The sequence below is a fragment of the Mustela nivalis genome, assembly GCF_964662115.1.
Source record: "Mustela nivalis genome assembly, chromosome: 7".
NCBI classification, from domain to species: Eukaryota; Metazoa; Chordata; class Mammalia; order Carnivora; family Mustelidae; genus Mustela; species Mustela nivalis.
Window position 1 is genome coordinate 147,164,596 of NC_139026.1, and position 13,534 is coordinate 147,178,129.

The 13,534-nt window shown below is 44.9% G+C and overlaps 1 protein-coding gene across 23 annotated transcripts in view; it reads right to left on the reverse strand.

Moving 5' to 3' along the window:
• Positions 1-13,534, reverse strand: part of ZMYND11 (zinc finger MYND-type containing 11) — a 114,324-nt gene that overhangs the window by 27,962 nt on the left and 72,828 nt on the right. For 12 of the 23 annotated variants that reach the window (XM_082739813.1, XM_082739808.1, XM_082739817.1 and 9 more), the window contains one exon: positions 5,323-5,484. The exons of the other annotated variants lie outside the window; for them this stretch is intronic. In XM_082739813.1, the coding sequence (XP_082595939.1) occupies positions 5,323-5,484 (162 nt within the window). The remainder of the gene's footprint in view (positions 1-5,322; positions 5,485-13,534) is intronic. 23 annotated transcript variants of the gene reach the window in all.

Consider the following 13,534-nt stretch of genomic DNA (forward strand, 5'->3'; position numbering starts at 1 on the left):
GGTATGATCCAGCTTTAAAAGCTGTAAAATGTATTTGGCTCATGTTCACTTTCTTTTTTTGTTGTTTCATTTACAGAGAGAGAGACAGAGGAGCAGAAACACAGCGGGGCAGTGGGAGGGGGAAACAGGCTTCCCGAGGAGGAGGGAGCCGAGGCGGGCTCCATCCCAGGACCCTGGGATCATGACCTGAGCCGAAGGCAGACACGTAATGACGGAGCCACCCAGGCGCCCCTCATTTTTAAATAGTACTATGTCTGTCTACCATATAGCAAATAAAGACAAAAAGCTTCTACTTCTATTTAAAAATCAAATCTCCATTCCAGAGTTGTTAATCTGGCTGAAAACTTAACTACATTCAGGGTGAAAATATTCACAACTTTCTCACATGAACAGAGAAACAGACCAGAAAGCAAAGGTCTCATGGTCAACAAGCCGCAGGGAGTACATGTTTTCAAAGTAGTTTCTTATTTTTTTCTTTTTTGAAGATTTTATGTATTTATTTGACAGAGAGAAAAAGATCACAAGTAGGCAAAGAAGCAGGCAGAGAAAGAGGGGGAAGCAGGCTCCCCACTGAGCAGAGAGCCCGATGGGGGGCTCGATCCCAGGACCTGAGATCATGACCTGAGCCGAAGGCAGAGGCTTAACCTACTGAGCCACCCAGGCACCCTAGAAGTATTTTCATTTAGCATTTTGTTTTACTTCATTCTGAACATTAAATGAGTGACCTCCCTACTTTGGGAATTAAAAAAAAAAAAAATTTGTACTGCCCGCACAGCAGAAAGAATGAAAAGTGGATTCAGAAGTCTGTCTCCATCTCCAGTTCCAGGAACTAGCTTTCGTCAGGACTGTGGCTTCAGCCCCTCAGCGAGCACACGTCACACTGACACCCCCAGAGCTCAGCGCCGTCCACAAGCTGGGACCGACCCGTCGGACTCCAGGTGGCCCCTCATGGCAATGGAGTCCTGGGTTAGTTTTAGTTAAAGTCGTGAGATGCTTTCATTTGCATTATCTGCCAGACAGAAATCCGGGTCGTGGGCCCCCTAAGGCCTGTGCAAGTGCCCAGTGCCTCCGCGGGGCAGTGGGGAGAGAGCTCTGCATGCCCCCCAGAGAGGTCTGTACCCCCTCCAGAGACCTCTGCCCCCAGAGAGAGGACTTCACCCCCCCCCCCCCCCGCCCAGGAGATCTCCCCTCCGGCTTGGAGAGGTCTATCCCGCCCCCCACCTGAGCTCTGCCAGGCAGCAGGCAGCAGGCAGCGACCTCAGCAGCGGCCCCGGGGACAGACAGCGTGTTACTCTGCTCACACGCTACAGAACATTCAAGAAGTTACCAAACATTATCCTGCTGTTCCCAGCAGGAGCACAGCCAGAGAGCATGGAGCGCACACACACGGGCAAGTACACACGGCACATACACAGGCATGCGTGTGCACATGTACACACGTGTGCACACACCAGACACATGCACAAAGAAACCCCTGGTCCGACATTCACGTGCACACGCAATACACCACGCGGAGACACCCACGCAAGGACACAAACGCACAGGGGCACGCAAACTTGTGCACACGCACAGGCCCCCCTTCTGTGACCAGCACGTCAAAGGATAAGCTGACATTGTGATCTGGCAACTCTATAAAAATGAAGCCCTACTGAAAGGAGACATCCGTGTGTATCCTATCACCCTGGTGACAGAACACTGGAAAACACTTTCATGTTGGTATAAGCAGGTATAATCCTCCAAAGGGCAATTTGGTGATTTTTATCATGAATTAAAATGTGCTTATCCTTTAACTTTATGAATTCCACTTTAATAAATTTATCCTGTGAAGGTGATTAAACAGAATTACATAAATACTTGTTATTTTTAAGTGTCTCTGTTTTCAAAAAACACGACTGACTATATTGTGTTTTAAAGATATATCTTTTAGGCAAATAAAATCTTAAAAGCTACTTTCACTTAAAAGTTATGATCTTCTCATTTTTGTTATGAAAAATTCATGGCTATTTGGGGAATATAAAATTCAAATACGCTTGACTACAACAAAATACAAACTTCATTTGCGTACAGAAATAAATTAAAGCGAGAAGACCGCTCGCAAGAGTGGGTGTGTGAGCGCGGGCCAGGGCTCGGCAGCACATGGCCCGACACCGCTGGTCAGACAGGACCGTGCGGCTGATGGTAATGTGCACCAGGAGGGCATAAACTATGGCTCAGGGACAGTGCTGGATACACACCGGTGACGGGTAGTCATGTGTGAAGCACAGACACGGGACAAACGGACACATGCACACACGCTTGTGCTCAAGCACATGGAGAGGGGTCTGTGAGGACATCCGCCTGCTGTGTCCTAGTACTTCTGGAAATGTCATTTTTTCTTTATCCTTCTCTAAATTACTTGGATTTTTACAGGTAAATATAAGAGAAATAATTTTAAATCCTCCTTTTTTTCTAATGAATGATAGTTCCCTGTAAAGTGTAGAACAGTACATTACTAGAATTTTTTTCAAAGCAAAATGCTAACGTGACATTCAGAGGCTACTTTTTACAAGAACAATCTACCCTGTCTGTACATTTAAATGATTAGAAAGTCAGACATTCAAAAGAAATATCCTCAAGATCGTAAAATTCCTGAGATTTATTATGAATGTTAATAGAGTTATTTTAAATACAGAAAACTTTCTATCATTGCCTTCTTAAAATATCTGGAAATGGTCAGATACATGCGTTAAATCATGAATAGTTCACCACTGGCTGAAACCAATTCTTAGTGGCACTTTCAATACTGTCAGGGACAGATTACATAGAAATAAAAATCTCCTGGTCACTCTAAGATACCAGAAATATTCAAGTTTAGGTAGTAATGGATGGCTGCCACTACTGCTCCAACCTGCACTGAAATTTGGCTCTGGGCATCTGCCCTTCAAAATTCCTCGTGAGTGTGTCTAGTTAATCTGTGCTCTTTCTAAACACTAACGGAGAAGGACACTGGGCAGTGATGTTCTCATCTGCAACCATGTTCTTTGTCCCAGTCTCGACCCTCTCCATTCCTTAAGAGCAAGAACATTTAAATCTGCTCGGCTGCTTTCATATTAGGTCACGAAAATGGTTTTATTTGAAATTTTGACACTGTTTAAAAAAACAAGTCAACCACAAGCCTTCCCTTAAAGATACTTAAAATCCCCTTAAAATTTCAAGGTTATTATGATTCCTTCTCCCATGAAAGAACTGCTAATACATATCTTTTTCTTGAATGTAACAAAACAACAGAATAGATCCTACACAGAAATAACTATTTCTTAAGGCATTTTAAAGCTCAAAATAAAACTCACCATCCCCAACCCAAACCCAGGCGTTTTGAGCCTCCCCAGAGCAGCTCCCAGCCTAAGAAACAAGTGCGGGGTCACGAGTGTTTACGGACTCAGCATCCCTGCCTCAAGTTCAAGCCTTTCACAATGTGGGCAAGTACAGATGGACAAAGACGAAAGGAAAACCAAAGGACAGAAAGAAAGACAGATGGGGTACACTGAGCTCCACTGTGGCTACCATGTTTGGCCCAGTTACTGTGGCCCAGTAACTCTCTGAAATGTTAAAAACACCATCTGGCCTACAAAGTAGAGCAAACACACGTGGAAGAGGGGACCTGACAACTTGACCGTGAAATCCTATGAAAGTAGCCTTAGACATTTTCTTCAAAGGTATAATTGTTCAATTTCCACTCAGGAATATAAAATATCCACAACAAAGTTTAATGCGTCTTCAAAAACCCCAGTGTTTTTGCTCAGTCTGTACTATGAAAGCTGTGGCTGTGAGGACACCTGGACACCAGGAATTGCACTTTGGGAAGGTCAGAGCCCCTCCCATCCGATCAGCGACCACCTCTTTGTATTTTTACTACCTTAATGCTCTTGTTCTTAAGGTTTCATTAATACCTTACTTCAAGTGTTAACTGTTACCGGAAAACAAATATTTGCTTTTTAAATGCACAATCCAAATCCATAAAAATAAAGTATGGATATTTATGCAGTTCCCCCACCCCCAATTAAACGAATTTCATGGACACATCATTAATTCTTGTAGACATCAAAGAGGAGGTCTGCAGCTTGAGGCTTGATACTAATACATGCAGACTGAGGGGTTCATCAGTGACCGAGCATTTCGGCATCTGATTATGAATCATCATTACACACCCTGTTGATAACGCCACCCTCATGGTTGCCGGTATGTCTACTGAGCGTGTACAGGGGTGCTGGTGAGCTGAAGCACACTGAGGTAACACTGAGTACATACAGCGGATGGGGAGATAAAATATACCGAGGTAAGACACTGAGCATGTACAGAGGTGCTGGTGAGGTGAAGCACACTAAGAAAATACAAAGTTACTAACACAATATTAGAAGCTCATTATGCTGGCAGCAAAGTTAGGACCAACACTGAAGAAGGGAAAAATTATTAAGATACAACTTTTTTACATTATAAACGAATATTTAACTCAAGTAATACAAAGTATATTCAGAAACTGAGCCCACGAGTAATCTGGGCGACTTGCATGGTTCCAAATATGGATCATAGCAATTATAAATACAAAAACAACAGAGGGTGCAATAAAATAACCTTGTACTAATCACCATCAACGCCATATGCGACGTACTACGCAGGCGTCACACACCACTTGTACGCACACACACATGGTTTACAACCAACAAGCACAGCCAGGTATACTTTTCACTAGGGAAGTAACAGGAATGAGAATAATTGTGGCAAGTCCCTATTTCTCCTACCCGACTATTTCACTCCGCTCTAAGTGATGAGAGTGCTTACATACAGCCGCCCCGTCCCCCCCCCCCCACAATAAAACACAAGCAAAAAATAAACTAACCCGTGATAGGACGAAAAATAAAGGCGACATTACATGGATATCAAATGGGAAGTAGATACAAAACGCTTCCAACAATGTGCCTTCTGCTGGCTGTGGTTCCTGAGCGGAGAGGACAGACTGAACCCAACCCGGCGAGGGCGGCTACTCCTGGACTTCCAAAGGCTAGCCATGGCGGGAGTCACGCAATCCAGAGGCAAGTGTAACATTAGGGAAGAAAGTGTACTTTTACGTGACTGGAACGTTCTACGGTCCATACCGTGAGAATGTCAGGTGTTCTGGGGTAGCACTGACCAGTGCTGTGTTCATTGACCATTGTTTTGGCAGATGACCCCCACCCCCCAGTCCGTCATCCATTCACCTGGCGTGCCCACCTGGGGGGTCTTGCATAGCTATTACCAGTGAATTCCAACCCTCTGACCAGCACATGAAAGCTCGTAGGTACTCACCCTGCATACTGGGCACTGCCAGTGACTACTGCTGTCTCTAAGCCTGTACTCATCAGACAAACACTTGGAATGATACACACGAAAACACAGGTCACATATCAACACCTCTCCAGGCAAATGGCATTCAAAACAATACCAGTCATGATTTTCTGTTTCCCAGTCCTACAAAAAATACAAAATAATTTCGTATGACATTTTGTCAATATCTGCAATGACTAAGAACAAAATTGAAACTAAAGTCCATCAGAAGTTAGGCATTAAAAACAATTTTAGACATTTACTGTGTTAAAACAAGAGGGAAAAAATACCTAGAAATTTGCTTCTTTAAATTTAAAAATTCTTTCCTAAACAGTATTAATATTCAGAATATTTTAAGGTGATCTGATAGTGAAACCAGCCCAAATGAAGTAAGTCCAGAGCCAATCCCAGTTCTAACATTAGCTTTCATTTTTTTATATCATCTATGGAATAATTTCTTCAATAAACTGAAGACCCCAAACCAGCACCTACAGCTTAGTATTTCAAATAAACCAACCTCTGTTTTGTTCTGCATTTTAAACAAAATACAGTACGTTCTTAGCACACTGTGAGAACAGACAGAATCGCAGTAAACGGGGTTGCTCACTGGTCTGAACTTCCCATCCATGGTTTGGACGCTTTACTGAAAATAACATTAACCAGAATGTCCGTGCTCTGACAGCTGTCAAATTTTCAGGGTCTGTTAAATTTGGAAAAATAAATTGAAAATGTGAAACTAAAGGTTTAATCACATTCTCAAAAGGACATTACCATAAAGAAACAAAAAAAGCAGCAGGCTTCCTTCCTCAGCGGGGCTGTCCCCGTAAGGGGACAAGCATGAAGGGCAGGTGCTCTCGTACATTTTCTGTTACACTTTGTGTGTGAACAGCCAATGCCACTAAACGAGGAACAGAAAGATATCACAGTTGTCTTAGTTTAGCACTGATTCATTCATTAATTCCTCATAAATATCACTCTTAGCTTTTACCAAATACCTGTGTTAAGAGTGAGGGATTGACTCGACCTTCCTCCGTCGATGTGGTTAATAAAGGAGTAAGGGTCGAGCCCACACGTAGTACAATCCAGGCCACTTTCAAGGGGGACCCTGAAGTTCCAGGCTTATGTTCCGCCATCATTTTTCTTCTCATAAATCATTGCCTACGGTTTGCTTTCTGGTTTCCTCTCAGGCCAGTCACTCCCCCAACACGCAGGCTTCGGCGTGGGACTTGTCTAGGGAACAATGGCTCGTCCGGCACCGAATCTGCACCTGTCCCTGCTTGACCTCACGAGGGGCCTCCTGGCCACTCCTTCAAGCAAGAAAGGTCCCAGGTTCATGTCTTCTTACCCATATTCAGAGCCATGGCTCGAGTATATTACCAAATTCTGTAAAAATGTAAATTTTGTTCGCTTTTTATTAGAAAAAGTGGTCTTTACCAACCAAAGTAATAAAAAAGCATGACCGTTTCTGGTTTCCTGGTTACTTGGTGCAGATTTGCTGCAAACTTACTTTGGTGAAGGGATTTCAGTCATACTACTTAAGAAAAGGTAAGATATTGATTTGACATTTGACCCTAACATGCGCACGGCAGAAGAAACATCGCTCGCGGAGCTGGACAGGACACGTGCAAGTGGACGTCTGGCCGTGACAGAGGTCACTGGGGGCACTCATCTCATGGGGCTCAGGTGGGAAGCTGCAATTCAGTTTTATCTCATAACAGTTACAAGTTTGGTCTCATAAATCGTCGATTTTATAGGGTTCGGTAAGGATAACATACTTTGGTCTATTTTTAATCAACAGACTCTTTCCCAGTCTGAAACAATGTCTTTCAGAATATTTTCTTCAAACCTGTTCAGAAACATCTTAAAGGATTTCAGTGGCTTGTCTTTGACTCATTATGAACAACAGAACCCGCCATCCTTCATCATTTGGAGTTTTTTGTTTACATTAATTCACCTAACTGTAATTCTCAACATGGGAACTCGGACCATCAAGAAGGCTCACAGCTCCGGCCTCCCGAGTGCTCTTGCCTTCCTCCGACCCGCCCCTTCCTGTCCCAGAGGGACACAGGGAGGAAAGTGGATCTGTCTTAACCAGGGGGTGCACTGCTAGCCCTAGTTTCTCACAGTTGTGGGAATGAATGCATAACTCCAGTCAAGAAAAAGGAAGAGACGTGTGGGTGCCTGTTGATGTCACAGCTGTGTATGTGCCGCTCACTCTTCAGGACAGCGGCAGCTGCTCACGTGTAACACGCACAAGTCAAGTTCAAACGTTCCTAATTGTGAATCCAGGAAATGTTGTTCTGGGTATGAATGCCGTAAGGTGTTTGTTACAGGAGAGCTGCTGCCGTGTTTCCTCCAGTGGACACAATCCACTGATATGGGACTTCAGAAATACTCCATGTGTGTCAAGGGCTACGTGTGCATTTTCACTGGATTTCACCAGTCGTCAGCCACTCAAGAGCCTGATCGACAGCACCGGATGTGAAATGACAGTGCAATACTTTCAGAAAGGTTTAAAAATGCAAACCTACTAGCATAAAATCCAAGACTAGAAGCAATGTAAAGATAGTATGATTTTAATGAGTAATTCTAGCAAGAATAAACTAAGAGAGCCTAAAAAAAGATGGAAATGGATACCCAAAAAAGGCAGAATTAAAAAGTAAAATAACATAGCGCAAAATCAGTTCACCTTGTTTGGGGCTGCTGTCCTGGAGAAAGGCTGCAAGCTGTAGGCCTTTCAAAATAAAAACAAAATCATCTTGGTCTACTACAACCTTGCTCATTGTCAGGCAATACACGAGCTAAAGGGACTTTGTACACAAACTATTATTTGTTACACAACTTCCATGACTTTGTACATGATATCAACTCATTATCTACGTCTGTGCTAATCATCAGTGAAAAGACAACCGCATGCAAACTCAAGGGTCGTCCCTAGTTTACGAGGAAGCTTAGACACTAACACAAAAGCTACAAATGGACAAAGAAAATTCAGAGAGAATTCATGTACCATAAAACCTACAGTGATGTTATGAAAACATTTTACTGAAATTCGGTGCCATTATAAATTGGCCCAAGACCATGAATGTAAGTCCTTTTGATATGAAAGTGGTTCAAGGCTCGATTTTTTTTTAAAACTTGGGAGTCACGAATGTGTACAAGGTACGCTCAGTACTGGACTGTGGCGTGAGGCTCACACCGGCCGTCTTCAGAACCAGGAGGAAATAGTCCCCCGCCTAGAAACAGCCTGCGGACCTCCATCCGTCACCACGGACAGCGTTAACTTAAGACCCTGGAGCTACCCTGGCTCAAATCCCCGCTACAGCCTCAATGGGCTCTGCGATCTGGGCACCCTCTTAGCTTCTCTGGGCATCATTTTCCATCTGTAAAATGAAAAAAAGAGTAGTGCCTCATTTTCTGGGTTTTTGTAAGGATGAAATGAGCTGCTATGCTTAGTAAGTGCTAGTTGGTTCCTGAGACCTCCCGCTGGAGTGCAGAACCAACTTGAGGACAAGTCACATAACTATGTTGTGTTTGCAGGAACACGCATGCGAGGTTCTTTCTCAGGACTTCAAGTTCCTGACGACAGCTGACAGTTTTCTGTAAGCTAGAGAGAGCAAGACCCAGCGCTGACTGAGGGCTCGCTAGGAGAGCTGTGGCCGTAACCAGACCTCCCAAACTGTGATACACACTCGGGACATTCCAAAGAGATTCTAATACTTAAAGTCATTCCCTACTTACATGTAATGAGCAGATAAATCTCACTTTATCAAATATGTGTTTGATGTGGTATTTAACATAGGTACAATGCAAAATTAGTTAATCATCGAGAGCTAAGAATTTGGTGATTAAAAATATCCCGTCATTTTAAGTATTATGTATTAAAAATAAAACTATTATAACTCTGCTTAGAGAACTAGAATTTAGGAGGGAAAAAAAAGGAACCACACACACACACACACACACACGCACACACGCACACCCACATACACACACACACCCACACCCACACACACACACACACACACACACACACACACACGACCAGTCATTCAGAGCTGAACGGAATATAACAGAGTAGCGTGACCCAAAATGCTCTACTGGAGAGAATGGAAATTCTTCACCAAATCAAGAATAACTTCTAAGTATGTTACAGTTTGAATACACATAGAATCATAGTTAAATTGGTTTCTAGTTAATTAATAATCACATACACTTACTACTTCACTTCATAAATAAGTGATTTTGTATATCTTTGCATCTGAGACACGTTGTGGATCTTTGGAAGAAATGTGGAGTTCTGCACACAATTAGCATTAATGTAATAAAATATATTTCACTTAAAAAATATCAATGGTATCCAATGAGCTTGAAGTTTTGCACTCAGGGTACCTAAAACATATGATTAATTTATGACAACTAAACCACAAAAGTGCAAAGATCTAAATTTAAACATTTCTCAGTTCAATACTTGTATTTATGAAGCTGAGACAGTCAAGCTCCCTGAATTGAGCAGCTTCTCTTCCTACATTTTCAAGAGCAAATCAAGAGAACACTCTTGCCATGGCTGTGTAACGGTGTCATTTCTAAAGGAAAAGACACAGATGCAATCCTCTCTTATCTAAAGGATGAGAACGTCACAAGTTCCCGGAAGGATGTAAACCACCGCTGCTTTCAGACTGGTCATTCTGAGTGTGGAGAAACAGAATGACGGGCAAGGGTCTATCTTGCCCCTTTGCAAATTAGGACCAAATTCGTGTATCCCCAGGAGAACACGTGATCCCGTCAAAGAAACCACAAAATGTGTATTTTCATTAATTATGCTTCTTTAAAGTGTTGAGACCTTAAATACATGGGAAACAGCAAAAAATAAAGAATTCTATCTTTTACCCAGGCCTCCTTTGAAAGCAGCATGAGGTCCTACTTAACGGCAGGCCCGGCCGGAATCCATGAGAAGCCCCGGCACTGGAGCCGGCACGGCAGCTGGGACCTGAGCTCCCGCGCGCACCTGAGGCAGCTGCAGAAAACTGGCCAAGGGCTCCAAGGGACAGTGCCAGGGTCCCAGGGCAGCTGCCCTACGAACACACTGATCTCGAAATAGCAGTAACGGGAAAGAAGAAACGAGACTCGAGCACAGACCGGGGAGGTGAGTAAGCCAGACAGTTCCATAGTCCGTGCCGCGGTCATGCAGCTTAGAGTCGGCCTCGATCGACACCGGTCACCAAATCGCCCAGCGTCAGATCAAACGGTGAGGCCGAGGCCCGGCTCTGCACCAGGGACCGTGAAGGAAGCGGGAGTCCTGACAACAGGCAGCATTACAGCGACCTCCGCATCCAAGCGCATACTTGATGCTCTCTCTGCACACCGTCCTAGCTCCAGGCTACCTGCCCAACCAGACGGCCCTGCCTTCTTCTACAAGACCTTCCAAATCTCTAGCGAGCACCTTCTGCGCTAAAAGTGGAAGTCTGAGCAGTTAACGTGTTTACTGCCAGGGGAGCTACTAAATGCCAAATCCAGCCCAGCCAATGCTAACACTCTGCCCAGGATGTAGGTGTCTCAAGCGTGACGACCCCACGTGGACTGAAGTAGCGTATTTCCTGCACACCTCTCCAGCGGGAGCAGACGATGGAGCCGTCTAGGAGAATGTGCAGCCCTGCTTTGAAAATCAGAAGAAAAAAGCCTTGATGTAAGGAAACGCTGAACAGTGAGGTCGCACAAGCTTTCACTCTGTGTCTGGGTCTCTTGGCCTCAGCTCAGGTAATCCCGAAAGCTCTGAGAACCGCCTCCAGCAGAACTACTTGGGTCCTATGAACGAGTACTCCTGACACACAGACCTGGAAGAGAGCTGTACCAAAACTCCAGGGGTGGCCCTCAGGTTCAACAAGATTGTCATTTTAAAATTGGCTGGTGCAGATAACTTTGCTGCCTTGCTGACTAATAGTTAAGCAAATCGTTAAAAAAATGGAGAGTGGCCTCATTTTTAATAATTGTGGTTTTCCTTCTGTTTTCTCAAATGGACTTACAGTATCACCAGCAAGACGCTTCTCCGTGAGGAGGCCCGTCTTCAACTTACGCAGGCTTCCTCTTCGACAGATTATACGTCATTATTTCCGGACTTATTGTTAGCATTTATTACACGATTGCCGGGTTTAATAAAAATAATGTCTAAGATACACATATCTTTCAATTGTGTCAGTTTTTAAAAAGCAGCTTTGGGAGAAAAGGCAACCAAGGTGGAGGACAAATGGGCCCCCGACGGGCTCTCCGCGCAGGGACAGGAGCAGCCTCGGGACCACCACCCCCTCCCACCATAATGGCAGTAAAGCCAAGCCCCAGCTCTGGGCTACACAAGGGATCTCGGGCATGTGCTGCGGGGAATCCCCACCTCGGAGCTGTAGCTCCTACTTTCACAGATTAAAGAAGAGCTTTACCACTCATTTTTCAAATGACAGAACTTCCTGAGTAAAGAATATGTAACTTCAGGACGTCTGGGGGGCTCCGTCATTAAGGGTCTGCCGTCGGCTCAGGTCCTGACCCCAGGGTCCTGTCATCCAGCCCCGCGTCGGGCGCCCTGCTCAGTGGGGAGCCTGCTTCTCCCTCTCCCTCTGCCTGCCCCTCCCCCGCTCTCTCGCAAATAAACAAATATTAGAAGAAAAAAAAAAGAATCCTCTAACTTGCAATCAAAGGTTTAAAAAGCAATAAGTAAAAAATCTTATGCCTTTCCTTCCCGAGCCGTGTGTATCTGCTTGACTTGTCTCGACAGTGAGTCAGAAAGTCGACGGTCAACAAGATGAATAACACGTCCTTCATGTAAGAACTCGATGTTCAGAGACTCGTACGTACAGGTGGGGAGGCATGAGGGAGGGCCCAGACGCCCACACTGCCACGAGCAGCTCCGTGCGAGTCCGAGCAGGGCCCTCCCCTGGCGCTGGCTTCCCTGAGACGTGGCGGCCGCACGTGCTGCCGGCGGTGGGGGCTGAGCGCGCCTTCCAGAGGTGTGCGGGTCACAGCAGCCCGGTACACAGTGGCCCACACTCCAGGCCACACATGAGCTTTGTGTCCTTCTGGGGGCTCTCTGCGCATGAACACAGCAGCCGGACAGCACACGGGGAGCCTGGGCTGACCCCTCAGGGCTCCGGGAGTCACACACGGCTGCATCACTCCATAGTGGTCCTCAAACTGTGCCCGTGTCTTGGGGAAATGTCTTTACTAGTGTCTTTGTGTTGGAAGAGATGGGTTTAGAAGTAAAAAGACCCTGGTGACAATGTTTGTTTGTGTGGTTACTAAGAAATGTGTTTTTGCTACACTACATAGGGACGTTTCTTAAGCACACTTATTTGCTGGCCCAAACTTGCTTTGAGTACATGGTTATACGCTCTATATAGGTAACCTCACTTAAACCTTACAATAATCCAACGAAACACATATTCATGTGCTCATATTTTAGGGGAAGAATGAGGGTCAGAGGTGAAGAAACTTCCTCAAGGTCGCACGGCAAAATAAACACCTGGCCTGGGACGGGCACCCTCCGTGCTCACGGGTAAGACCTGACCTTCCGCTGCCCTACACTGCCTCTGCATGTTCAGTACCTGCTTATTTTATAAACGAGGCACAATTTTCACAACCCCAGCTGCACCTGAAACATGCAGACTTCGTATAGGAAATGTCTGTTAAGAACCAACCAGAATTAATAGAACCTGCACACTGGTGGTTTGAAATTTTCATCTTGAAAAAAGAAAAAAGGGTTGACACTATAAATATGTCCAACAAAGAATGCAGAGTCGAAGGCGGCCGTGAACGCGGGACAGCCCATGAGCTGCTCGGTGGGAGAACTCCCACGTGAAGGGGAGGACGCTCACTGGGAGGCACAACCCTAGACGCAGAAGTGAAATCTCCTGCCTGGAAAGTGTATGTGTGGTACACCGGCTAAGTCCTGCCCGTTAAGCTGCACTTACTCTTGGTTGATTCTATGGAGACCTCAGAAATTTCCATACTACAGGTTTTCCAAGTGTCTGGGATTAGACATTTTCTGTTACTTGGTTATTTTCAGTATATAATAAGCTTATCAGCATCTGGTGGGGACAGGGTGAGATCACCTCACGTTGTAATTATTGGGACTTGCTTCCCAAAGTTTCTTTACTGGCAACAAAGCTCTACTATTCTGAGAGGATGTGGACAAAGAAATTATTATGAT